This window comes from Diadema antillarum, unplaced genomic scaffold (assembly GCF_040938485.1).
Source record: "Diadema antillarum isolate AM-2024a unplaced genomic scaffold, OU_Dant_1.0 seq00000378_RagTag, whole genome shotgun sequence".
NCBI lineage: Eukaryota > Metazoa > Echinodermata > Echinoidea > Diadematoida > Diadematidae > Diadema > Diadema antillarum.
In genome coordinates, this window is record NW_027271377.1 from 426,954 (window position 1) to 452,641 (window position 25,688).

Sequence of the window (25,688 nt, forward strand, 5' to 3'; positions counted from 1 at the left end):
CTATTGCTGAGCAGAAATGCCATTGAGGTCTTCCAAGACGTGAGGGGAATAACACTCACTACATTAAAAAAAAAAAGAATGACAAAGGAAAGAGCATGTCACTAAAAAGATAGAGATTGATTTGTTCTCCAAAGGAACAAAAATAAAAATCTAGCCCGCAAAGAGTCGTTCCAAGGATAATGAAGCCAGTGATGAGAGAAGAAAATGTTCAGTTTATGACATAATTATTCAAAACATCCTTTGAGAGGAGAAAGGTACAGTATATAAGTGTTTACATGGGTGGAAACATACTTTTGTGATCAGCTTTTTCTGTGGAAAATGAAAGAGATGAGCTCTGCTAAGACCAGCAGTTGTTGGAAAAATGGGGTGATATCCCTAAATCAGTTTTTGAGAAAGATGTTAATCTTTGGAGTCTGGGCTGTGGTGACCTTTTGCTTGATCAGGGAATGATCTTGGAGTTTAAGTCGAGAAGCCATCTAAACCCAATGTGACTTTTCTTCTTCTTCTTCTTCTTCAGTGAAATCTGAAGTTAGGAACTGCAATGCGGGTTCCACTTCTACAAAATAATCTTCAAATTGAGATTGACAAATTTCAAGAAGTTTAAAAGAAACATCCCCCCCCCCCCATAGTGATTTTTTTTTCCTTTTTAGAAACATTGAAACCATGCAAAAATTAGGACATTGTCAACTTTGTATTCAGCCTTTTCTTCAGCCTGATTGAGTTTTTTTTTTTCCAGAGCATTTTGACTGACAGGACAAATTTCCTGTCCAAATAAATGAATGAATGAATGAATGAATGAATGAATGAATGAATGAATGAATGAATGAATGAATGAATGAATGAATGAATGAATGAATGAATGAATGAATGAATGAATGAATGAATGAATGAATGAATGAATGAATGAATGAATGAATGAATGAATGAATGAATGAATGAATGAATGAATGAATGAATGAATAAATGAATGAATGAATAAGTGACTTGTTCATTCTTGTGCAAATTGCACATCAATATTTATTTGACAAAATAATTGGACCTTAAGATGATGATTTTTGGAGTAGCTTTGAACTCATTTCCAGGTGACCATTTAGCAGAATCAAATTGAAATGTAAAAAAAAAAGAAGAAATACAAGGAGGGGGTGGATCCCAGTATACAGCATTTTGTGTTCACTGGCTACTCATTGCTTACAATGGTAATACAATGGTAAATTTAAATAAGTTTACAGTTATTTTAAACTAGTCTTCCCTGTAGTGAGATGTATTTGAAATATCAAGCTGTAATTTTGTCTTTGTGTACTGCTGCTTCTACTTCTGCTGCATCACCAGTTTTTGCACGTCTGCTATGTTATGTCCGAAGTCACTGTAGCTGGGCCAACTATTGTAGGCCTACTGTCTTGTATGAGCCAGGCAGTTTCTAGGAAATCTAATTTAAAGGTAATATAAGGTTTTGGTACCTCAAAAGTTTCCCTGAGTTTCCTTGTCTTAGTTTGTGTTTCAGGTTAGAGTACCTTTCATATAACTAACACTGTGAGACTTATTCGCCCCAAAGTGCTCTCATGTCTTAGTAATCATGCAATAATGGTTTCGTACCAGAGCAGAGCGGGCTCTGAAAAATTCGAACGAGCCATTGGTTTGACTCGACGCGGTACCGCGAGAATCAATATACACGTATTGTACGAAACCATTATTGCATGATTACTAAGACATGAGAGCACTTTGGGGCGAGCAAGTCTCACAGTGTTAGTTATATGAAAGGTTCTTTAACCTGAAACACAAACTAAGACAAGGAAACTCAGGGAGACTTTTGAGGTACCAAATTTTTATATTATCTTTAAAAATCTAATCCAGAGAAAAAAAAAAGATCTGCTATTTGCATGAGAGTAATGACCAACCATAAATTGCCTAGGATGTCTCAATGATGAATTGGCCCACTTATTCTAGAGCTGCTTGAAGCACTGTGTTTAAAGGGACTGTACAGTACTGGTTGAGGTGGGGATTCAGGTTTATAACATTCCTAAGTGAGATAATGAGAAACCTTGTATGAAATATGAAAGAGCATGTGATTTTAAGAAGGATTCAATGTTTATTTGATGAAAATTGGTTTTCAAATGGCTGAGATATAAAAAAAGAGTGATAATTATAAAAGGCGACAAGCCATGCCTTTCATTAGGATCTCTTTGTTTCACCTTGTTTTTGGATATCTCAGCCATTTCAAAAACTATTTTAATCAAATAAACTTTTGATACCCCTTAGAATTGCATGCTCTTTGACATCTCATAGAGTGGTTTTTGAATATCTCGCAAAACGTTAAAAGCTAAATCCTCACCTATACCAAAACTGTACAGTCCCTTTAATGCCAGAAGGAAGCTATTATGTTGACCAGGCGAAACCTCTGCAATCCTCCAGCACTATCTCAGTGTCCATGAACTGGATGTAGGACTTCATTTTAGGCAAACTAAAATGCTTTTACATACAATTGTATTTAGGATTTTGTTTTACCTTGTTTTTGGACATCTCAGTCATTTGAAAACTGATTTTCATCAAATAAACTTTCAATTCCCCTTAGAATTGTATACTCTTTAAAATTTCATAGAGTGGTTTCTAAATATCTCACAAAATATTAAAAACTGAATCCTCTCCTCAGCCATTACTATACTATCCCTTTAAATCTTAGTCCTCCATGCATTTTAATCCTAACTAGGTACTAGATGATTGAGCAATTCAAATGTTATGTGCAATAACCCTATGACGTGGCAGTTAATGTAAAAGTACCCGTAATGAATGTAACCGAGGGGCTATTATGTATTGGATTCTTGGATTTGTTCCAGGCTCCTCCAATGTCTATTGCATATACACGGTACCAGGCAGTTTACAATGTAGGACAGGTTCATTCTGATATCAATCCAGGCGAATGTTTTTATTCATCACTGGCATGAGTGGCAGATAACATATCAAAGTTTTTTCGTTTGTAAAGAAACAACAAAAGGGCCAAGAATCGTTCCAAATTGGCGCTTTCAGTGGAAGTATGAATTTTCCAAAGCAAAGTTTGATCTTTGTGTGTTATCTAGTACAAAACACAGAATTGAATTTCCTGTAGCAGTATAGCATAAAAAAGATCAAACATTGTGCATATCCAAAGGAGATACCTGGTACATGATACTTTGTCCTGTGTAAGCTGTTATTTTTGCAAGGGCTTAATTTTCATGAATTTTGTGAATCACTGTTGGACCGCGAATTGAACAACACGCAAAAATATCTCAAACTTACAGGCATTAGTACACTGATGATAGCCTTGATGTTAAAATCACGAAAACACCATCTCGCAAAAACGTCCATGACCTTTTCATTTCCAAAAATATCTGTATGCGAAAATAACAGCTTAGACATTTTCCTTTGTATCATAGATACAAGAAAAGTGACTGCAATCATATTCCCAAACTGACTATCTTTCCTTGTGAATGCCTCAATTTTGAAGTGCAGATTTTCCACACAATTTTCAAGCTAGCTTTAATGAATAAGAGTAGATTCAGACTAACAGAATGGCAGGAGATGCAGCTGCAAAATCAGTGACCAAAAACATTATTTTAATGATATTTATGGTAAGGAGAGGGGACCAATGTGAGAATGAACTTGTAAATATTGAAGAAATGCACCCCAACTCATACATACACTATTATTACAGGTTGAAGTTTTAAACTTGAATGATGATTTGCTTCTAGTTCAGTCCCATGTAGATGGACTCAAAAGTTCGCAATCTTAAAGAATATTCAATGACTAGATGAATCACAAAATTTCTAAGGGGTTTTGCCCTATCCACGAGCTGCAGGGTTCGCATTCATAGTTTAACATCATATGGACACAATAATAAACAAACTTGAAAGTTAGCATTACCTCTCTATGGACCCTATGCCCCCTTTGCTTCTAGGTCAACCTCCAGTTATGTTGTACACTATTGTATCGTCATGTACCTAAACAGGTTTATCGCCAGAGCTGCATGTATGTATTTCTTCAGGTTTTGTGTTTTAATCATCAAGCAGGACTCTCCCTCGAAAGTCTAATCTTCAGAATGAGGTGTCATGTGGATGCACTTGAGTTTAAAACTACAAGCTAATCATCAAAATGTAAATTTGTGAATATTAGAAACTTGTGAACCTAATTAAAGTTTATCTATGATGACAGGATTGCAAAAACCTGACTATTTCTTATGCATGGGGCCAGTTTCATTCTTTCACATTCTCGACATTTATTGCAACATAAAAAATGACTTGCATCAACATTTTACTTTCTATTGAGCATAAAGATGTTTATGTAGCCACGTGGCAGCCGCATTTTAAGATGAAACTCCTCTCAGGTTTAGATTGACCAATGGAGTAAGGTAAAACAAAAGAATGCTATGGGGTAGATTTACTCTTTGAACCGGATTTAGTATAAGAAGTTTATAGACTATTAAAGTTTTATGTGGATTAGAGGAAACTGATAATGGTCATTAGTAAATATTCATAGCAGATGAGGTAATGATATCATTGTGTGACACCACTTGCCACGGTTTGGACACAACTATATTACAGCAGCATGGTGTTCAGTTGATAATTTAGCAATTATGCTGTCCCTTCCTTCCCCCAAGAAATGTCACCAATTCTACTGTAAGTGACTAATTTGACTGTTTTGGGAAAAACATGTGAAACTTTCAAATACTACCTCCCTCTGACTTTAATGTTAGATTTGGTCAAGATTCTAACTCAAAGTGTGCAGTGGCTTTTTACGTTAGACAGGAATTGTTGTTTAGATGTAAGAGGGTACAATTCTTTTTCTCCTAGCAGAGGGGGACATAACTGAATGGAATCATAGCAGAGCATTTCTAAAATATTTGGCCATCGTTCCATTTTTTTCTCTCTGCAGCTTCCACAAAAAGCAACCTTTTATCGATATTGAAAAGGAGGCCATGGAATTATATGGTAGAGACAAAATTAGGACTGTTGTTGTAGTTACAGTACCTCCAGCATAAGGTGAAATTAGGTCTATAGTTTGTAATAATATTGTTGCAAGCTTCCACAATCTGTCTTCAGAACTTGAAGAAATTTTTTGAAACATTGGACGTCAGATCACAGAATGTGTTTTTCAGGGACTAAAGTCATCAGCGTGAATGTGAATTTTTGGATGCCAGATTTGTCATTCTTAGCCACACTTACTATGCTTTGATGACTGGTAATTTTGTCATCCAGACTTCAAGAAAATTGAAAAAAGAAAACCACAGAAAAGTCCACTTTTTCAGTTGATGGTGTTCTTGCGGGGGAAGGGGGGGGGGGGTAATATGATGCCAATTTTGTGTTTAATGTTAAAACTTTTTTTTTTAAATTCTCGTACCGTGGCATGTAGTATGATAGACAATCATTTTGCATACACCAGGACTGTGCCTTTGTAGGTGGGGTAGTATGCCATTCTTGCATCAGTTTAACCTCCTTATTACCACTACTTCAAAATACAATTGACTTCACAAGCCTGATGGTCACCTGTGGTATTGACTCAATTTTCCTCAAACATATTGTAGATTCAGTGAATGTAGCGAAGGTAGTAAAATCTTCAGTGAAAGTTTTAGGAACATCTGATGACACATATAGTAGTTGTCAGTCCTTAAAGTTTTTGTCAATATTTATTGTTACTAAATTATTACCATATATATCATCATCATCATTATTATGTGCTGAAATGAGCGGCAGTATCTGTATGGTGTCACAGTGAAATAAGTTACATGCATGTGGTATTGTGGTGATCGCATGTTATGCACACCTGCAGAATGAGGCACCTTGTGTGCACTACATGTATTGTGGTATGTCCCTATTTCTGTTGCCATGGATGCCTGTTGATCATTGTTGCCAATTTAAGCATGCATGGGAGCATGGGATCACTCTCTTCTGTATTTTCAATTTGTACCTGCAATCTTTATAGGTGCCATTATTGTCCTTCGTTGCGTGTATGTGCAATAAAGAGTTTTTTCTGGATGTCAAATACGATTTACATTTTGTGAAGTTGTTATGCTCACAATTGAGCAGGTTTAGAATGATTTGGAAAAAAATACACACACACACACACATACACACACACATACACCAAAAACTACTTGTTGGAATGCTGTCCAATTTCGTATTGATATGTCTGAGAATGATATCCTAATCGCTGTGAGGTTATGTTTCACTACAGAAACAATTTTCACGTTGGGCATATCAAATCAACATACTATATGAACATGTTTTTGTATAATAAAGCGAAATGACCATGGGAAAAACTTTATGTATTTTAGAACTGTAAAAAATGTAACAAAGTCCTTCCTTCTGTCCTTCAAAGAGTGCTTGTGAGTTTTGGTAGGGAAAAGAAATCAACTGAATGTAATTAGGGCACACTCATGGCTGCTTCTTGTTTGAAATACTTCCAAATGTGTAGAATGTATAATCTGACGTTATGGCCTCCCCTTTTGCAGCCTGGGCCCCAGTTTAGCGAGAGTGACAGCGATGACGACGTCGGCATGCGGAATCCTTCTCTGTCAAGGTCGCCGGAGCACGGTGCAGGGTCCATTGACAAGTCCGTGGGCAAGTTGTTTCCGGGACGGAACATCCTGCAGTCTGGCTGGTGTGTGAAACAGGGAGCTGTGGTAAGGAGAGGTGGAAAATTCATAATGTGCATGTGCATATGGGGGGATGGGGGAGGGGGAGGATGGGGAAATCAGGGTAGACAAGAGAATTGGAAGAAAGCATGACTAAGTTTTTGCTATTTAACTCAAGTAGTGCTCTCAAGATTTTTTTTTTTTTTTTGCCTGCTAGTCTTATCCATTTTCCCTAGCCAAACCTGGCTTGAGGTGACTTGATCAATTTTCCCATCCTTTGTTGCTCCTTAGAGTGATGCAGTTTGGATCTGTTAAGTGAAATTCTTACTCTTGAGTTTCTGGCAGGTTGTTAGTTTAGAACACTGCACAATAGTCATAGAGTTAGGGCTGTTTGGTTGACAACTAACAAAGTTTATTTTTTTTTAATTTTCTAGGTTTGAAGTTAGAACTGTAGGGAAGACTGTATTCTCGTTATAAATCTAATGTCATTGTTTGTCAATCTGGAAGTTCCAGTCACCCATTCAAAAATTGCCCTGGGGGGGGGGGGGGGTGTTTCATAAAGCTGTTCATAAAGTTACAAACAACTTACGAGCAACTGGTGATCAGTTCTGATGTGCTATACTTATCAGAATTTCCATAAGTCAGCACAAGCACTGATCACCAGTTGCTCGTAAGTCGTTCGTAACCTTACGAACAACTTTACGAAACACCCCCCTGGTCTGAATTGAAGTAAATGAGGCAATGTAAGCGCTCCAGGGTGGGGGAGTTGAGGGGAGAGGACTGGGGGTAGGGAAGAAGAGAGGATGGGAGGGGAGAGCGAGGGAATGGGAGGGGAGAGGGAATGGGAGGGGAGGGAGAAAGGAGGAGAGGGGAAGGTGAGAAGGATGGGAGTGGAGAGAGAAGAGACAGGGAAGGGAGATGGAAGGGAGGGAAAGAGGAGGGGAGGGGAAGGGAGGGGGAGAGATAGAGAAGAAGGGATTGGTGGGAAGGGAAGGGGGAGAGACAGACCCTGCATTCAGGCTAGGTCACGTGTTGTAGAAATCCCACCCCCCCCCCCCACCCCTACCCCCACCCCAAAACATAGTTTTGATGGTCAAGGGGAATTCTGTTATTGTTCTCTTCAGAGACAAAATTTGGAGAGGAGAGCGACCTTGGGCTTGAAATTGATAGCGCCCAATTGAATTCATCAAATGTGTGCATGCACGATCTCTGTTCTCAAATGGCAGGGCGCTCCTCTTCAGCGCCAAGCAAATTTCGATTGTCCCTGCAGCTGAGGGACACTCAAAAGAATTGTAGACAGTCGGCCACAAAAAGATTTCTGTTTCTCGAATAAAGAGGTTCTTTCCTGACGGTACCAGAGATGCAGACAGGTCCGTATTCTAAATGGAGGGATAAAGAATGGGAGGAGTCACAGAGGGGAGGGAGAGGGTTCGAATCAGATTGGGGGGGAGGGGGGGGGGGGTTGTCAAGTTGTCAGCCTGTTCCAGATTTCCATCACATTGTATACATATTGAATACTTCTGTATCAAAACGACATGAAATGATGAACAGCAGGCTGTTCAGCACTTTGATAAAGAGATCATGATCTCATACTCAAAAGGTGTAGAGATGCATTTTATCATGTCTGGTAGATAAGTGCATCTTTATGTTAGAATTCAAAATCTTAGTTGGCAGAATATCATTCCTAAAAGGAGTAATAATAATAGTAATAATATAGACAGACATAACATGCAACATATCCTCTCAAAGGTGCTCAAGGCGCTCCATTTGGTTATAAACATTCGGTCATGAGGAGTAATTCAATTCCTGGGTAAAATATTCTTCCAACAGCATTAAAAGTCATGGTAAATTCAGGATCAAATTTTTGATTGGTATTTGTATTGGTTGTTGTTGTTTTTTTAATCAGAGTCCACATTATCAAAGAAAATATACCAAAACCATAATTTTCCTTTGCAAAGTGATTTATTAGGATCACAAAGTTTTCAAGTGAATACATCAGCTAAATATCTGTGATGTTGTCTGTCTGGTTTTCAGAGAAAAAGCTGGAAAAGAAGGTACTTCATCCTCGATGATCAAGGAATCTCTTATTACAAGTCAGATCAAGTAAGTGATGTAAATATGCAAAGTGACATCCAGATTTGAGTGCCCTTGGCCTTACAGTGCCTATGTCGTATTTTACTCAACCTTGGACAAGCAGTGAGAGGCAAGTGTTCAAAACTCATATAGGTGCATTTTAAGGAAAGTGAGGGTGACAAGCAACCTGTCTACATTTGCCTAAAAACAGATGCCTTGTTTAAGATGAGAAGGCAAGAAGAAAGTGGTTGAAACTTGCCAAAGCACTCTGAGCAGGACAAGAGAATGAGAAGGTGACTTGTCAAAACTAACCGAGGTGCCTTGTTCAGGACATGAGAGGCGAGAAAACAACTTGCCAAAAAATTCACTTTGCCACCTTGATCAAGGTTAAAAGACCCAAACTCATCAGTGCCTTTTTCGTGACGAGAGAGAGAAGGTGACTCTTTAAGGGTGAGAAGGGTAACTCTGCTACAACTCACCTGGGCAATTTGCTAAAAATCTTGTACCCTGAAGGTGCCTTGTTCAGGGTAAGATGATGACTATTCAGAACTTGCCGAGCACCTTGCTTTAAACAGGAAGTCGTCTTGATGACTTGGTAAATTTCAACAAGGAGTGTGTTTTGTTTTGATGTAAATTGTTTGGACTGACCCAAGTCTGGACTGAGCAATGTTGTGTGTAAGCATACCATCCCCTCTAGCACGAGGCAGAACACTCTGTCCCTCGGATAGGACAATATGGAGGTCCCGTGTGTGAGAGAGTAACAACTCATGCACGTAAAAGATCCCGCTTCATTCATTCATCGTAAAGAGCAGGGTGTTTAACCCGGTGAAGTGCTCCCACCTCAAATCCAACTGGACCCCATGGAAGACCAGCTTAGTATACTAGTAGCTGAATATGGGCTATCCAGCCATCTTCTCAGATGGAAAATGAACAAACAAAAAACAAACAAACAAACAAACAAATACTTTTAATCTGTATCAGTACCTTCTATACCAAACCAAATGTTGCTCATTTAAGGGCTTGGGTCACACTGACTGCAGTGCCACTTACTGCACAAAGCTAATAATCTATGGAAAGTAGCTTCGCAGCTGAATGTCAAGCATGGCTTTATGACTTGTGAATACATATTTCTTTCTTTCTTTTTTGAAATTTATGTTTTTTGTTGTTTTACTCTGCAGGAGAAGATACACATCCGAAGCATTCCACTGAAGGAGATCTCTTCTTGTAGAATATCAGAACATGGGTAAGTCTGGAGGCAGTGAAAGACAAGTTCTGGGAGGCAGACGCTGTACTGACGTAAATGCCGTGGGCCCACGCCGTCCCCCAGTCCCACACAGTGTATTCCATGTCGTCCCCCGGTGCCTGTAATGTGACCCGTACGTCACCACAGAGCTCGAAACTGAATCTGTGCTGTGGTGAAATGGGGCAGCCACTTGATAAGGCAATGTAATACAAGTAACCCAGAAATACAGACGGATACACATATCTTTTATCATCACCACCTACTGCTGTCTGTCAGCTAACGCATAGCAAAAACTTTTTATGGAATCTGAACATGAGAAAGGCTTAAGCAAGTATGTAAATGTGAACTTTATAGTCTTCATTACATCATGACAGCTCACAAAGGAATCATGTTGACATGTATGACTAGGATTTACAGAGTCACATTTATTTCACTTATATTAAAGGAATGGTAAAGTATTGGTTGAGGTGAGGATTTCCCTTTTAACTTTTTGTAAGATACTTAGATAATACTGTGTAATGCTGAAGAGTAAAAAATTTTAAGAGGAATTCAAAGTTTAGTTGATGAAAATTGGTTTTTGAATAATAATAATAATAATTGATAAGATTTATATGACGCCAAATCCACTCTCCAGAGCGCTCTAGGCGCGGAAGGAAGAGAAAGTGAAGGAGATAAAGGACATACAAATATCAAATACATGTAATGAGTAATCAAATGGAGGCCTTAAACAGGTGAGTTTTTAGACTACTTTTAAAGGAGTCTGATGAAGAACAATTTTTTATGGCTGAAGGTAAGTTATTCCATAAGGTGGGAGCAGCATGGCCAAAGGCACGTGTGCCCCATATTGTAGTGAATCTTGGAATTATAAGAGAACCGGAGTTGGATGAGCGTAGAGATCTAGCAGGGATGTAATTATGGAGTAAGTCAATGTTATACTGAGGAGCAGCGCCCTGAATGCAATGAAAAGTCAGAAGTAAAATCTTAAAGATAATGCGATCTTTGACTGGTAATGGCCGAGTTATCCAAAAAGAAAGAAAAACAAAGTGATCTTAATAAAAGGTGGGTCCCACCTTTTGTTAGCATCACTTTGTTTTGGATATCTCAGCCATTTTAAAACCAATTTCCATCAAATAAATTTTGAATTCCTCGTAGAATTATATGGTCTTTCATATTTCGTAAAAGATTTCTCATTATCTTGAAAAATCATCATCAAAAAACATTGAAAACCAGAAGCACCATCTCAACCGAAACTGTACCATCCCTTTAAAAAAGATGGAATTTAATGAAGATTTTGTTTGTCAGTGGGAAACATCTGAGGGTGATGACATCATCACTTCATCTGATATTATTGTGAATGTAACCAATTATTCAGAATTCCCACAGCTGTGTATTTTTTATCATGGGCAGGGCTCTCTGGAAGAGCAGGATCTGCTGGTCTTGATGAGACTACCCTGTGGAAATAAAACCGAAATAAATGAATAAATAAAAAACTGTTTTGTACAATGCCTGATCTTTCAATAATACTTCTATGTGGAGTGACCATGGAGTGGCACATCACTCTGACCTCTGACCTTTGACCTCTGACCTCTGACCCTTTTCCTCCCTCTTGATTTTCTCTCTCATTCAGACCCAGCATTCAGAGGGACAACCTGTTTGAGATTGTCAGTGCGTTACGGACGTTCTATGTACAGGTATTTAGAAATCGGATATAAGATTGATAAGACAAATACAAGACGACTGTTTTTAGCTCACCTGAGCCAAAGGCTCAAGTGAGCTATTGCGATCGCCCTTCGTCCGGCGTCCGTCGTGCGTCGTGCGTCGTCCGTCGTCCGTCGTCCGTCGTCCGTCGTCCGTCGTGCGTAAACTTTTTACATTTTCATCTTCTTCTTGAAAACCCCATGACCGATTTTCATCAAACTTGGCAGGTAGCATCCCTAGGGGGTTAGGAACTCAATTTGTTAAAATGGGCACCATGCCCCACCCAGGGGGCCCCCAGGGGGGCCCAAACCCCCAAAAATTAAGGAATCTGTAAAAATCTTCTTCTCTAGAACCAGAAGTGATAGAGCGAAGTTAATACTATGAGTTAGTACATTGATGACTGTAGTTTCAAGTTTGTTCATGGCAGAATCAGGGGTGCCCCCCTTGGGACCCAGGGGAGGGGGGTGGGAAAGGGTTCTAATGGGGCCTAAATTGTACATTTTCATCTTCTTCTTGAGAACTCCATGACCCATATTCACCAAACTTGGCAGGTAGCATCCCTAGGGGGTTAGGAACTCCATTTGTTAAAATGGGCACCATGACCCACCCAGGGGGCCCCCAGGGGGCCCAAACCCCCCAAAATTAAAGAATCCGCAAAAACCTTCTTCTCTAGAACCAGAAGTGATAGAGCTAGGTTAATACTATGAGTTAGCACATTGATGACTGTAGTTTCAAGTTTGTTCATGGCAGAATCAGGGGTGCCCCCCTTGGGACCCAGGGAGGGGGGGGGGGGGGGGGGGTGAGGAGGGGTCCTAATGGGGCCTAAATTGTACATTTTTATCTTCTTCTTGAGAACCCCATGACCCATTTTCACCAAACTTGGCAGGTAGCATTCCTAGGGGGTTAGGATCTCAATTTGTTAAAATGGGCACCATGCCCCGCCCAGGGGGCCCCCAGGGGGCCCAAACCCCCCAAATGAAGGAATCTTTAAAAATCTTCTCTAGAATCAGAAGTTATAGAGCTGAGATAATACTATGAGTGAGTACATTAATGACTGTAGTTTCAAGTTTGTTCATAGGAGATCCAGGGGTGCCCCTCTTGGGGGTAGGGGGGAGGGGGGTGGTTGGAAGGGTCCAAATGGGGGCCTGAATTGTACATTTTCATCTTCTTCCTGAAAACCTCATGATGGATTTTTTGTCAAACTTGGCAGGTAGCATCCCTAGGTGGTCAGGATCTCAATTTATCAAACTGGGCACCATGCCCCACCCAGAGGGCCCCAGGGGGCCCCAATTCCCCCAAATTAAGGAATCTTGAAAAAATTGGGCCCTTATTGTACATTTTCATCTTCCACTTGAGAATGCCTCGTCAAATTTTGGTAGAGCTGTGAATAATTTAGATTAGTGACTGCGTGAAAGGTGAACTTGCGATACTCAGGTGAGCGCTAGACCCGCGGGTCTCTTGTATTTGGATGATATATCACTTGGTCTACTCGCACTTCGTCTAATAGCCCTTTAGTCTCAACCCACGTGGTCTAATCCCATTTTGCCTACAACCAGTAAGTCTAACAACCATTTAGTCCAATTGCCACTTAGCCTCATTACCAGTTCATCTACTCCCAGATGGGCTATGCCCATTTCGTCTAATACCCACAGTTTATTAGACAAAATGGAGAAAAAAAAATCCAAGGAGTCAAAATTGCAATTAGACCATCTGGTCATTAGATGAAATGATAATTAGCCAAACTGGACATTAGACCAAGTGAGGATTAGACCAAACGGGCATTAGACGAAATTGATAGTAGACCAAATGAGTTTAGCTGTAGTGGTGTTAGACAAAGTGGGAATGAGACGATCTGATATTAGACCAAGTGGCAATAAACTTTTTATTTGTTACTCAGAAAAATATGTATTTTTAGATGAAATTAACATGTTCATGATCACTCTATAGTCTAACTTGTGCTGATTAAAACACTGGTTAGCAAACCAGTTTTGCCCCTTTACTAGGTAGGAATTGATTATTTATGTGAATTTTTATCTGTTTATGTATTAATTGATAGATAATGATTAGCTGAAGATATAGTTGTATTGGTAGATAAGTTTATAAAGGTGTATATTATGTGTATATATTATATATTTAGTTTTTGCAATGAGAATGCATTTGGCGTAAGTGTGTGTGTATCCATTACATTTCATTACATTATATTGTATTAATACATTTATGTAGCACATTTTCTGTTTACCAATATGTTCAAATGCGCTTTGCTATTGGATCATTAATGAAACAAGTGAGTTTTTAGCTGTTTTTTGAAGATGATAAGAGATTGCTGGTTGCAGAGATTACTGTTATAAATATTTACTTGTGTTAAAGTAAAAGAAAAGATGTCCCCAGAACAAACACAGTGTATCACAATGAAAGAGCCAACCAAGTACTAACAGATACCCCAATGTAGCCTGAAGGAAATCAAGTGCAGATGATTAGAGTGAATTCTTTAGTCAAGGAAATGACAAAGCGATCCAAAGTTTTGAAGCCCTTTTGTACTCTGAAACTTTCCAGTTCTGATGATTCCTCTGTTTTTAATGCCTGTTGCCAAGCAACTAATATATTGTGCTTATCTGTTTGGGGGAAAATGAGCAGTGTAGATCTTTATTTATTTTTATTTTTTTGCCTGCCACTCCTGGGGGAGCTGTGACACAGATGTACAAATTTATCTGCTCCATCACTGGAAAAAGATGTTCGGAGATGCATAGTACCAGAAGTCTGAGAGAAAGATGAAGTCATCATCTTGAAAATTTATCAAGTCCAGATGTCCTAACTGTGCATTTTTCTTGACATCTCTTTTGACAACATGTTGGCAAAGTATTGCAGGAGAGTAATATGATTTGATATCTTTAGAAATAATTTGCTACCTTTAGGAAATGGGGAGAATATGTAATAGAATTGTCATGATATGATGATTCAGCTCCAGAAACCCATTTTTTATGGTTTGGTGCTGTTTCTTTAAATTTTGTTATTTTCTTTTCATAATAACTCTTTCATACGAAAGAGTCAATAAAAACAACATCAACAAACAAATATTTTGCTCTAGCTTGAGTGCAGGATTTTCTAACGCTTCTTATGTGGTAAACGTATGAATAATTCTTAAATTGGCAACATGTTTAAGAAGATCATATTTCTTATTTCTCTGTCAAATTGGCACATTTTTGAAAACTCCCTTGTAAAGTTAGTGCAGATTAAGCGGCTCTAACCAACTCCACCTAATATTTTTCCAATGCAGGACATGCAGTAAAAAATCATGTTTGCCAATTTGATGAAGACAAAGCTGATAATTTCCACAGGAAAATTACACAAGGGCCTGATGGGTTTTAGTAGGAGTATGAGCCATCTAGTCGTGCATTATCTCTGCAACATTGCTGTAACTGATGAATAAGAATGATGCTTCTTCCCATAGGCATATTCACCGGACGAGATGGAGTCATGGGTTCAAGCCATCAACAATGCTGTTGCTGCCAAAAAGAGAAGCTTAGAGCAAAGCGTAAGTTCGGTGCCCTCATCGCAATTTTGGCATCATCAAGATTTGTCGCCTTTGCTTTGATTTTTTTTTTTAATGTAACATGCAAATTGGTAGATGACACCCAGAACAAAGCAAAAACAAAAGCAAAATAACAGCAACAATTGCCAAGATAATTGCTGTTTGTTATAGTATTCGTGGAGGAATACTTCATATGAAGCAAATGGTTGTTACTTGTTCAAGATGACTGAGGTGGACAAGAAAAAAAAAGTAATGAAAACAAAAGATAAATCATTACTTTTTTACAGCTTTTGTAGTGGATTATTGGATGTAGAGTTACAGGGTCCTAATAGGCGTTTTCACATCAGCCCGATGTTTCGAAATAGCGCGCTATTTTCTGACTTGGGAAATTAAAAAAATATCTCGAGCTTGGATTTTTATCGGGCTGATGTGAAAACGCCTAATGAAACAACAGCTAGCAAGCTTCAAGCAATTTGCAGTTTAAAATCATATCTCATCACATATTTCTGGAGTAAGATGCTATATAATGATGAATAGATTTCATAGTTTGGTCAAATTGAAAAACCATTCACTGTTGTTTCCTGGTCATGTTTATTGATGTGATTCTGCTAATACTTATTGTACGAAAGAGTACATATATACAGTATGTATGCAAGTTGATGGGTATCTGGAGCTATGTTTAGAAATGCTTCATGTCTTTAACTTTGAAACATCATGCTGATTATCTTAGATGCAGCTTTGCAAATGTATGTTTTGCAGATCTTTTTGCAGTTAGGAAAGTTAGGAATATATATGATATATAGTTAGGAATATGGGAATATAATATATATATAAATAATATATATAATTGAATATAATATAAATAATTGAATATAATATAAATGAAGGAATATAATAAATGAGGAATATGATTCTTTCTGTTTGAGATTATTCTACCCGATGCTTCTTTTTCTTAAAAGAGCAGAGAATTCAAGAAATATCTGCGATGTGACTGAGAGCAAAAAGAGTATGAACAATCGCTAGAAAAAAATATTGTTCTCTTTTGCATGGAAGTCATAAGATATAATGACAAGAGTTTGTGTCAATATTTCAACCAAAGCCTGCTGTTGACTCTATACCTGAAAGTGCACATTTTTACAACCCTTAATGTTTTGGTTCCATTTCAGTTCTCAGCTCTTTTGAGTCAGGAGGAAGAATATCTTTAAAATAAAACAAACAGAAAAGCCAGAGAGGTGGGAAGATTCTTATGGTAACAACATGCTGTAGGCTTAGATGTGCATTTTTTTTCTTTATTCTTACATATTCCACTGCCTTCATTTATTTGATTTGTCATTTTTTTACATTAGAATGACTGACAAGTATTTTCACATACCTGGTAGCTTTTGACAAGCTCCTCTCACAGCATAGTGTCAATAACATTGCATATCACAATAGTGCATTTTTCGTTGTTGATTGATTTGTAAGTGATAGCATGACAAGGGTTTGTGCAAGTTGCATACTTGGAAATTAGCTCAGTGCCAGCCCTTCAAAGCCACAGCAAAGTTTCTGAAAACAAAAGCACAACAGAGTTTGCTTGGATGGATGTCTATGAAATAAAAAGAGAACTTCCAGATAGTGTTGCATTTGATTGGCTCTTCTCCCTACTGAATCTCCTGACTCACACAGTCATATATAGCAGATATCAACAAAATGAAAGTATGTTGTAAGAGAAAATGTTTAGAATTTTCTCGGGTTGGTTGTTTTATGCGATTGATGTGAACCCTGAGAATATGTAGCACTTGATTAGCACTTCACCTCACATCACCTTAGTCTCCTTCATAAAGTAGGCACAAGGGTCCATCGAACAGCCTGGTGTCACCACCGTCTGGCATTGTCCAATGGTTTTCCATGTCAGTGATGGGTTGTTGAGGCTTGTCCATCCTTTACCGCTGTCCATCCAACACTTGGTTTGACTGCCAACAATAGTTGGAAGAATCGCTGAAAAGATTCATCTCATTGGAATGTCAACTGGATAAAAGTTCATTTTGCCACAATCAGCTGTAATTTACCTGTTTGATGAGACTTTCGCCTACTGGACCTGTAGGCTTCTTCAGATCGATTGCTACTGTGAGAGAGTTGTTTCGATGGATAAGGGAAGTCATCCACATTCACAAGCAACAAGGAAGAACTTTCAACCGAGACCTGGGGCAATACTTGCTTTCTTCAATCTACAGTCCGATTCTCTCAGATCGGCGTGTGCCAGCTACGTTGGCTAGTGGGAAAACCACTCTCTCACAGTAGCGATCAATCTGAAGAAGCCTACAGATCCAGTAGGCGAAAGTCTCATCAAACAAGTAAAGTACAACTGATTGTGGCAAAATGAACTTTTATCCAATCTTAGGAAGATCGTTGTGGAGTATGACACGACTGAACCCTGATTGCTTCCTCCCCTTCACTGGACGAGGGATTCCTGGGAACCCTGTCGGTCATGTGACTGGGCTTCACGCACAATCCTTTTGTCTTCCAGTCATTTTTGAGCAGATTCCGAGAAAGCTGCCTGAAGCACTTTATCTCAGCCATCAAGATTTTTCTTGGAGGTCTTGGCTGTTGTCGTTCGAAATTGTGCAACCATGTGGCAGAATGGAATCAATCAGCAAAACTAACGCTTCGATCTTCGTAAGTGGAAAGCTGATGTCACTGCTCGTCCATCAAGGTCTTACCGTGTTTTGCCAGGGATGATGTTGCAGTGAAGAAGCCTGGTTCAGATATCTCAGACATTGAGTACCTGTCTTTGGTGAGGGTGATAGTAAGATTCTTGAAGGCATCTACTCACTCCAGCTGTTTTCCACCCATGTGAAACTTTGCCGTAGCGTTGTTTACACTGCCGACTATGACTCTACATTTATAGTCGGTACTATCTTCCATCCCATATGCACCCACCCTATTCATGCAAGGCTGTTTGCCACACTTTGGAGTTCCTTGTTGCGCCTCCCAACAGATCTGTGTCTCCTGAAGAGTTCAAGTTGATGTCAGTGTGGTAGCTGTAAAGTACTTGTGTCATGGTTCAAATTCGTGAAATTCTTCCGTCGAGATGTTTTCGTTGCAACTGATTGACAAATTGCCCTACATCGACGTAAATATGCACTGAATTAAACATCTCGATGGAAGAATTTCATGAATTTGAATAATTACGCAGTACCTGCTGCATGCTATAAGAAGTAGAACCAACACTTGCTGTCAGGAGGAAGCTCAGTGGTCTAGTGGAGATGACGCCTGTCCGGCGATCAGAAGGTCGTAGGTTTGAATCCTGCTCGAGTATGTACGCCCATGATTTCTTCTGTCATGGTGTTCTCCAGGAAGAGATTGTGGAGGATCAGTGAGAGCGAACAGCCTTCCGGGATTCTAACTGAGGTCTCACGGTGGCCTGCCAGCTGACTGTGGAGGAGGATCGCACCTGATGAAGGAGTTTTCTGTCACTTCCACGATCTAGATCAGACCCTCTTTGTTCATCCCAGGTGATGTAGCAGAAGTCAGCAAATGGTATCAACCAGGCATGCGGTGCCACATGGGCAAAAGATACCCCATCAATAGTGATATCGAGTGCATCCATTGAGCAGGCTGTAGTTGGTCATCACAGTGCCATGTCTGTCAGTTTGTGACTGTTGAATATTCTGCTATCGGCCTGCCAGAGTTATCTGTGAAGACTGAAGCCTTGTTCTCAAGTGCCCATGTCAGTTTCTGCGGTATGTTGTTGTTTCCTCTGACATGCCTGATTCAATATTTTTGCGCTGTCCAATGATCTACAGAATTGCTCCTTGACTTTGTTCATCTTCTTCCTTACTAGGCTGTTGGTCTCACAATTCACAGAAACTTTAGAAAGGAACTTATTTTTCATAAGCATAGTTGATTCAAAGAGCCTTTGTTGTAACTAATACCAATCTTCACCTTATTCTTACATTTTGTTCCAGCAATCAGTGATTATCATTATTTGTAGTGACTGTACATTGTTTTTAGATATATTGTTATTTTGTCATCACTGTCAGTTTCATGTGGGGGAAATTTTTTTTTTTCATACAATACTCTTATTTTTTTTTTATGGGGGGGGGAGGCAGAAAGATCTTAGCTTGTTAGACTTTGTATAGAGTAAAGTTCCCTTTTTGAATGAGGTTGTATTATTATCATTTCGCTGAACTACTGTGAGATTTGTATGTTAGAGTTTTATTCGTGCAAGTTCTTTTTGGCAGCAATGATTGTGTACACAGGAGGAATAGATGCCTAGGCACCTAATGTACACCAATGTTCGGAGAAAGAATTCTCTGCATGTACAGGAGGAATAGAATGCACCCCTTCTCCCTACTGTGTAACAACAGAGAGATTATGCTTAGCCCTTCATACACCCATTGTGGTTTCCAGCCAGTGCCGAGGTACTGGTCATCCAGCATATGATGTGTTTTTAGTCCATTGACCCCACTGAAAGACTCCTCAACAGGAAAAGAGGAACAACAACAAAAACAACAACGGGATATTGTGGGATTATCTATGACAATGGAATTGATCCCGCTTACAATACAATCTACGAAAGGCAGTAGGCATAGATGTCAACAAAAACAGTGATTACACACAAAAAAAAAGGATGAACAGAACATGACACCTCGTGCTAATAAACATACACCTGGCTATGTTGAGAGTCAAAGAACTCTCAACATACACCTAGGTACGTTGAAAAGAACTTTACACTTGCCAATGTTAGTGTGGTTTCAATTAGCCCTGACTTTCATCAGGCTAGCATTGATCAAACGTGGATTGCTATCCAGCAATATGATTTACTCCTCACTCTTTTTGTTCCCCTCAATGACTGCACTTAGGCCACTAGAATTGCAATTATGATGAATGTTTAAACTTGCTAAGGATGAAATTGAAAATCCATGATCTGCCATCTCTCCTCCATGTTTCTGACACTAGTTGCACCTGTTGCACCTGTTGGTGTGTGTGTGTGTGTGGGGGGGGGGGGGGAGGGGGAGGGGGGCAATCAAGGGTTACCAGTGAAAGTGGTCACCCAGACAGGTGAACACAAGATATAAGTGATACCTCTTGCTGATGTTTGGACAAAGCGTACTTTTCTCTACAGATTGATTTTGGAGGGGGGGGGGGGGGGGGGGGGTTGGGGTTTCATGAGCCACTCTTGTTGGATTATGACTACCAGCAGATTACCTCTTTAATAGGTGATCTGATATGATGTGATAGTGTTACTCTATTACCAAATGTCCTATCATTCAGTTTTTACTAAACAAGAAGAGTAGATTTAATAGTAATGGTATATCAGGGCAATTACCCCCCAAGGACAATTCCCCCCTACCCTCCCTCCCCCCCCCCCCCCCCCTCGGCTAAATACTGGTTAGTGATAAGTTTAAAGTAAGGATTAGGGTTAGGGTTCAGTTTGGGGTTAGAGTTTGGGTTAGGGTTAGGATTAGGTTCAGGATTATGATATGGGTTAGGGTCAGGGGAAGGTTCTGGGGTAATTGTTCAGGGGGTAATTGCCCGAGAACCAGTAATGGAGTTTGCAACATTAGATTGTAATCACTGGTGCCGAACATTCTGATGTTGCCGTCTCTCCACAACATGTTGCACCGTCCATGGCTCCAGAGTGGAGTAGGGACGAAATTTAGAAGTGCCTATTTATGTTTTGTTCACGTGTCCAACAAGAGTCCAATCTGTTGGTCATAGCTATTACTTGTACTCACAAATTTTTCATTCCAGTCCACTAAGTCATTTTGTTTTCTATTTCTTTTCCACTCTGCATATTCTTCCTCATCCCATCTTGCATGTCTGGTTTGTTTTTTTCACACCTGCACACCTGCCACTTCACCTGCGTGACACCTGAAAAAAATAACAAACACCCAACAACTACAGTGATGAGAAAAGTGGACCAGTTTGTCCTGTACAGATTTTGTAGGTGAGTGCGCCTTGACCCCATGACCTCTGGGATGACCTGAATGTAATGACACTTTCACTACCCCTTGCCAATTGATGAAATGAGAGTGAACCCCATAGATTGAGCTTCAAAGCATTGTCTAATCCTTTTCTGCATTTGCAAATATTATTTCTTCAAAGGGGCCTTCTGGGTCAAACACATTTTTAGTCTGTAGATAATCTGACTATGCTGCCATTGGAAAAAGAATAAAAAAGACTTGAAAATTTGATACATTATTTTTGAATGTCTTGTTCTTATTGGTTGCAGATTACATTCAATGATTTTCAAGCAGTCAATGCCAATTGTTTGCTTGTTTTGTTTGTTTGTTGTTTATTTGCAAATGTGTTGCTGGGCATGTCTTTGTTTTGTTTAACCCAATACTGATATGTGGATTTTGTCATTTGAAATGTGATTAGAAGAGGCAATGCCTCGGCTGAAAATTTCCCCTGTGTGGAATTGATTTGATTTCTTGTCGCATTCTGCAGCAGACAGGCGCCAAATATCCAGGATGAATACTCTAGAGATATTTCAAAACACACCTGTTATGAGATTACACTTTTTTCTCATACCATCAAAATGAGATTAGCCAAGTGATTTAGAGAATTGAAAGCATTATTTTTTTTTCATGCATGATTGCTGCCAATAAAAGCTGATTTTATGTTTTATTTATATGAGATTGTGCATGTAATGTTACCATGCAGATGAGCTTTTTTAAATATTTGTCCAGCACTATATGCATTATATTATTTGATGACATTTCACTCTCTCAGTCAAATCAAGTTCACCATTTGGAATGAAAATTATGTTTTTGCATCCTGCCATCAAAAAGGTGTTGATATGTTGATATTTTGAAGAGTATTTTACCTTGTTTACATTTACACATAACTCTCCCGTATCTGTTGAGTGAGGTATCGTTGAGGGACATTTTCCAGGAAATATGCAAATCAAATCTGAAAAAAAAATGGAAGACAAACTATTCTTCCTAAAAATCTTGTTTGCTATTTGTGTGATTCACTAACTAAAATCCTCTTAGGACAAAAGGAAATTATTTGATGACTGGTCAAGTTCAACTTGACGCTCTCATGTAAAATATGAGCTAGGTAGATGTAAATATTGTATATTCTAAACTTTGTATTGGCGTGTACATGAAATACGAAGAAAGTAAACCAAAAAATAACAGGTTCCTGTACATGACCACAGCAAAGATGTGGAGACACATTGCTTGACAAAGAGCCAATCAAGGGAAAGGTATGATAATACCAAATGTGATCATCAATACAGATGTACTGTAGGTTCCAAGGAATTTACATTCCTGGACATGAGAAGAAATGTTGAAGTTGAAGTTCAAGTGCCATGTTGATATTTCTAGTTATAGACTTGAGAGGGTGTTACTATTTGACCTCTCTGTTATACCACAGACAGGCCAATATTTTGACACTGTTGAAGCATGGTCAGATTATGCAGGGGGGATCCAGAAATTTTGTAAAGAGGGGGTGGGGGTGCCTTTACAGAATTAAAGGGGGCTCACACACCCCATTTTTTCTTTTTAATTCTTTTGTTTTAACAAAAAGTTAAGGGGGGCATGCACCCTGTGCACCACCGCCTGGATCCGCCACTGTTATATATACCTTGATTTGGCAATTTTCTTATTATTCAAATTTCGTTACATGCAGTGGCTAGTGCTTATTCATAAAACTTTTTCATATAATTACCCCTTCCCCCCCCCTCCCCCCCCCCCCCCCCCCCCCCGAATCTCCAGATGTTTGTGAATAAAGAAGAGAGGGACACCTTCTTGTGAGAAGGAGCACAATGCCGGAGAAGTCTCCTAAGTGACTGTGACCAGCTTCCCCGCTCCCAGAGCCATCTCTCATCAACTTCCAGCGTCGTCTTCTCTGTGTCGTCATGACTACCAGCTGGAGGGCATCAAAACCCAACCTTTCCATATCATCTGCCGTGGATGCGAGGATCACATCCACCGTACAGTGTCCCCTCGTTCAGACGGAGAACATTAGTTGTCGTAATGTTAGAAAATCAAAGGAAATAAAATGAAGTTTTCCTCCAAAAGTGTTCAAAGTTGGTGACTTGAAAGTCCGACCTGTGTGAGTTTAATTCTTCCCCCCTAGGTCTGTCTCCCAAAGTTTCTGTACGGGATGTCCTGTGATATCATATTCACTGAAGATCAGATCTGACTCTCTCTCTCTCTGATCCGTATGTCTTTATCAGATAATGAATGACCAAAAAAACAGAAAAGAAAAAAGAAATGAACCTGGACATGGCTACATGTAACTTTAGTGATGACTGACAAGGGTTTAGCAGTGTAAGCTTTTCCTGTAAACTCTTCATTGTTCTTTCAAAAAGTGTAAAATCAAGCAAATCTGAATCTAAAATTATAGCTGTGCTTAAGACTTTGATCTTGGCGAAGTGTTTTTACATCACTTTTCATTTTACACATGTGATGGTCATTTTGGTCGGAAGGAGATGAAAACCTCGATTCTAACGTGGGCAATTTGTTGTGAATGATAAACTACTTAATTCTTTTCTTTTGGCAATCTACAAGTTATTTGCTCAAGTGAAAAAAAAATTTGATGCAAATCTTGAAATGATTTTTTTTTCAAAGAAACATCATGTTCCTTTACAACAGAACAATTTAATGTGTTCACTAAATGACTCTTCATTTACTTGGAACTCATTATCTAAGTCCACATTGTAGCATTAAAGACCCCTGTAATCAGAGAGTAATTTGAATAAGATCGTATTTCAGTTGAACCTCTTATATTCTGCCAGTTTCATGTCTTGATTGTTTTTACCACCATGCCATGGCTTTTGCACTGCTCTGAGGACAAAAACAGTTACTACGAGAAAACAATATTTTGTACGGCTGAGAATTAAAAAGTTATTTCTGCTCTTGGTATGACAAACGTGTATTTTCTTTCTCACCCAAAGCAACATCATTCCTTTGAAAAAAAGAGTCATTTTTTCATGTATCTGTGTATGTATATACAAACATGGATATTGAGCTGTTGTTTAAGTGTAAACATAGACATTGTAGAATAGATCTGTTTGGGTGTTCATAATCTCATATTAATTTGTAGGGGAGGGGGAGCACAGAAAAGAAAAGAATACTTCCAAAAGATACAAAATATAAAATACATGTATATCAATGTTATCCAGACACAAATTCATCAAAACAGGGGAAAATCTGTTTTTTATTATCTAGAGCCTAGGACATATATTTTCACGATGTTCCCATGAAATTAAAAGCACACTGACAGTTCAAGCAGGAATAATGTTCATATCACTATCATTTCTTCTTTTTTTCATAATCTATTTATTTGATTGACATCTTGAATCTTGTGGACAAGTTTTGTATGTTATCTTTTCCACTCTTGTTTTCATCTAGAAACATACTCTTTTTTTTTTAATGAAAAACATGTCAGAAAATCACACGTGGGTCATGTAAACTTGTGGACAGTTTGGACCTAATGCTGGGCCTTGATATTCGAAACATTTTGAGTGAAGCAATTAAAATTGCAATAGCTTCTTACCAATGGCAGTGCTTTTTTTCCTTTTGTACGATATTTTCTTACCAGAATTATGTATATAGAAGAATATTGTATATGAATTGTATGTGTAAAGAGTATATTAAGCGAGTTTATCAAGGCTCTTTCATATAGTATGATGCACCAGTGCTCATTTCCGTTTTTGAAAAACTCTTGGGAATATTTTGAGTGAAATCTCATTGTGTTTTATGTCTCTCTTCTTTTTTTCTTGTTCTTTTTTGTCATTGCATTAATATTATCATAGATGTATGTATGCTATGATGTCTTGTAATTTTGTGGATTTATGCGAGGAGGAAATAGCTGAAAATGATTTGGCCTTCAGTAAAAGGGATTTGTTATTCTTTTATTGTATCAGTAATCATGATTGTGATTTAAGACAGACCTGAGTGTCACATTGGAATTCCCTTTCTCCCAACTCGACGATGTGATGTTGGTTTCCAATCTGTGAATCCATCAGGAATATTCTGATCTGTCTTCAGAGTTACATTGTGATTACAGTTGTTGTCGGGAAAGAAATATATATTTGGTCACAGAATGTGTCAGATGGCAAACTGACAATATATTCTGAGTTGTTAGAGAGATGGGGGGGGGGGGGGAGAGTAAAGCCACATTCATCTTGTGTAATTTCCGCAAGGAGTACTGATTCTTGGAACTGCAAAGACTGTTTTCCTTTGTTTTCGTGAATATTTTGTGGCATGGAATATTCGTGTTAAGGGACATTCCTGTATTACAGCTGTCATTCTTTTCAGACCAAAAAAAAAAGAAGACCAGCAAACAAGCCAAAAGTTATATACATGTAGTTTCATACAAGGAAGAGCAATAATGTATGACATGTTGCTCGTCTGTGTTTGTATGTGATTGCAAGTTCCATCAGTAATTCGGTCAGATTTTGGTGGTGTGATGTGTTTTGAGGTTATTAATGCCCTACAGAATGTCTCATTTGTGAAGTCTGATGGCAACTATTGTTACGACTGCCGTGAAAGGATTTTAGTGTCCTGCCGGATAAGGTGAAGAATGACATTTCATGGGATGGT

General features: G+C 38.8%; 1 protein-coding gene across 3 annotated transcripts in view; it reads left to right on the plus strand.

The window, feature by feature from the left end:
• LOC139731555 (pleckstrin homology domain-containing family A member 1-like) overlaps positions 1-25,419 on the plus strand; it is a 93,837-nt gene extending 68,418 nt beyond the window's left edge. Inside the window, exons 7-13 of one of the 3 annotated variants that reach the window (XM_071642442.1) lie at positions 6,479-6,649; positions 8,636-8,704; positions 9,853-9,917; positions 11,545-11,608; positions 15,064-15,147; positions 21,034-21,076; positions 22,854-25,419. In XM_071642442.1, coding sequence (XP_071498543.1) covers positions 6,479-6,649; positions 8,636-8,704; positions 9,853-9,917; positions 11,545-11,608; positions 15,064-15,147; positions 21,034-21,036 — 456 coding nt within the window. In that variant the 3' untranslated portion in view covers positions 21,037-21,076; positions 22,854-25,419. Of the gene's footprint in view, positions 1-6,478; positions 6,650-8,635; positions 8,705-9,852; positions 9,918-11,544; positions 11,609-15,063; positions 15,148-21,033; positions 21,205-22,853 lie in introns of those variants that run through there. The other 2 variants (XM_071642441.1, XM_071642443.1) reach the window with 2 other exon arrangements.
• The last annotated feature ends 269 nt before the right edge of the window (positions 25,420-25,688 follow it).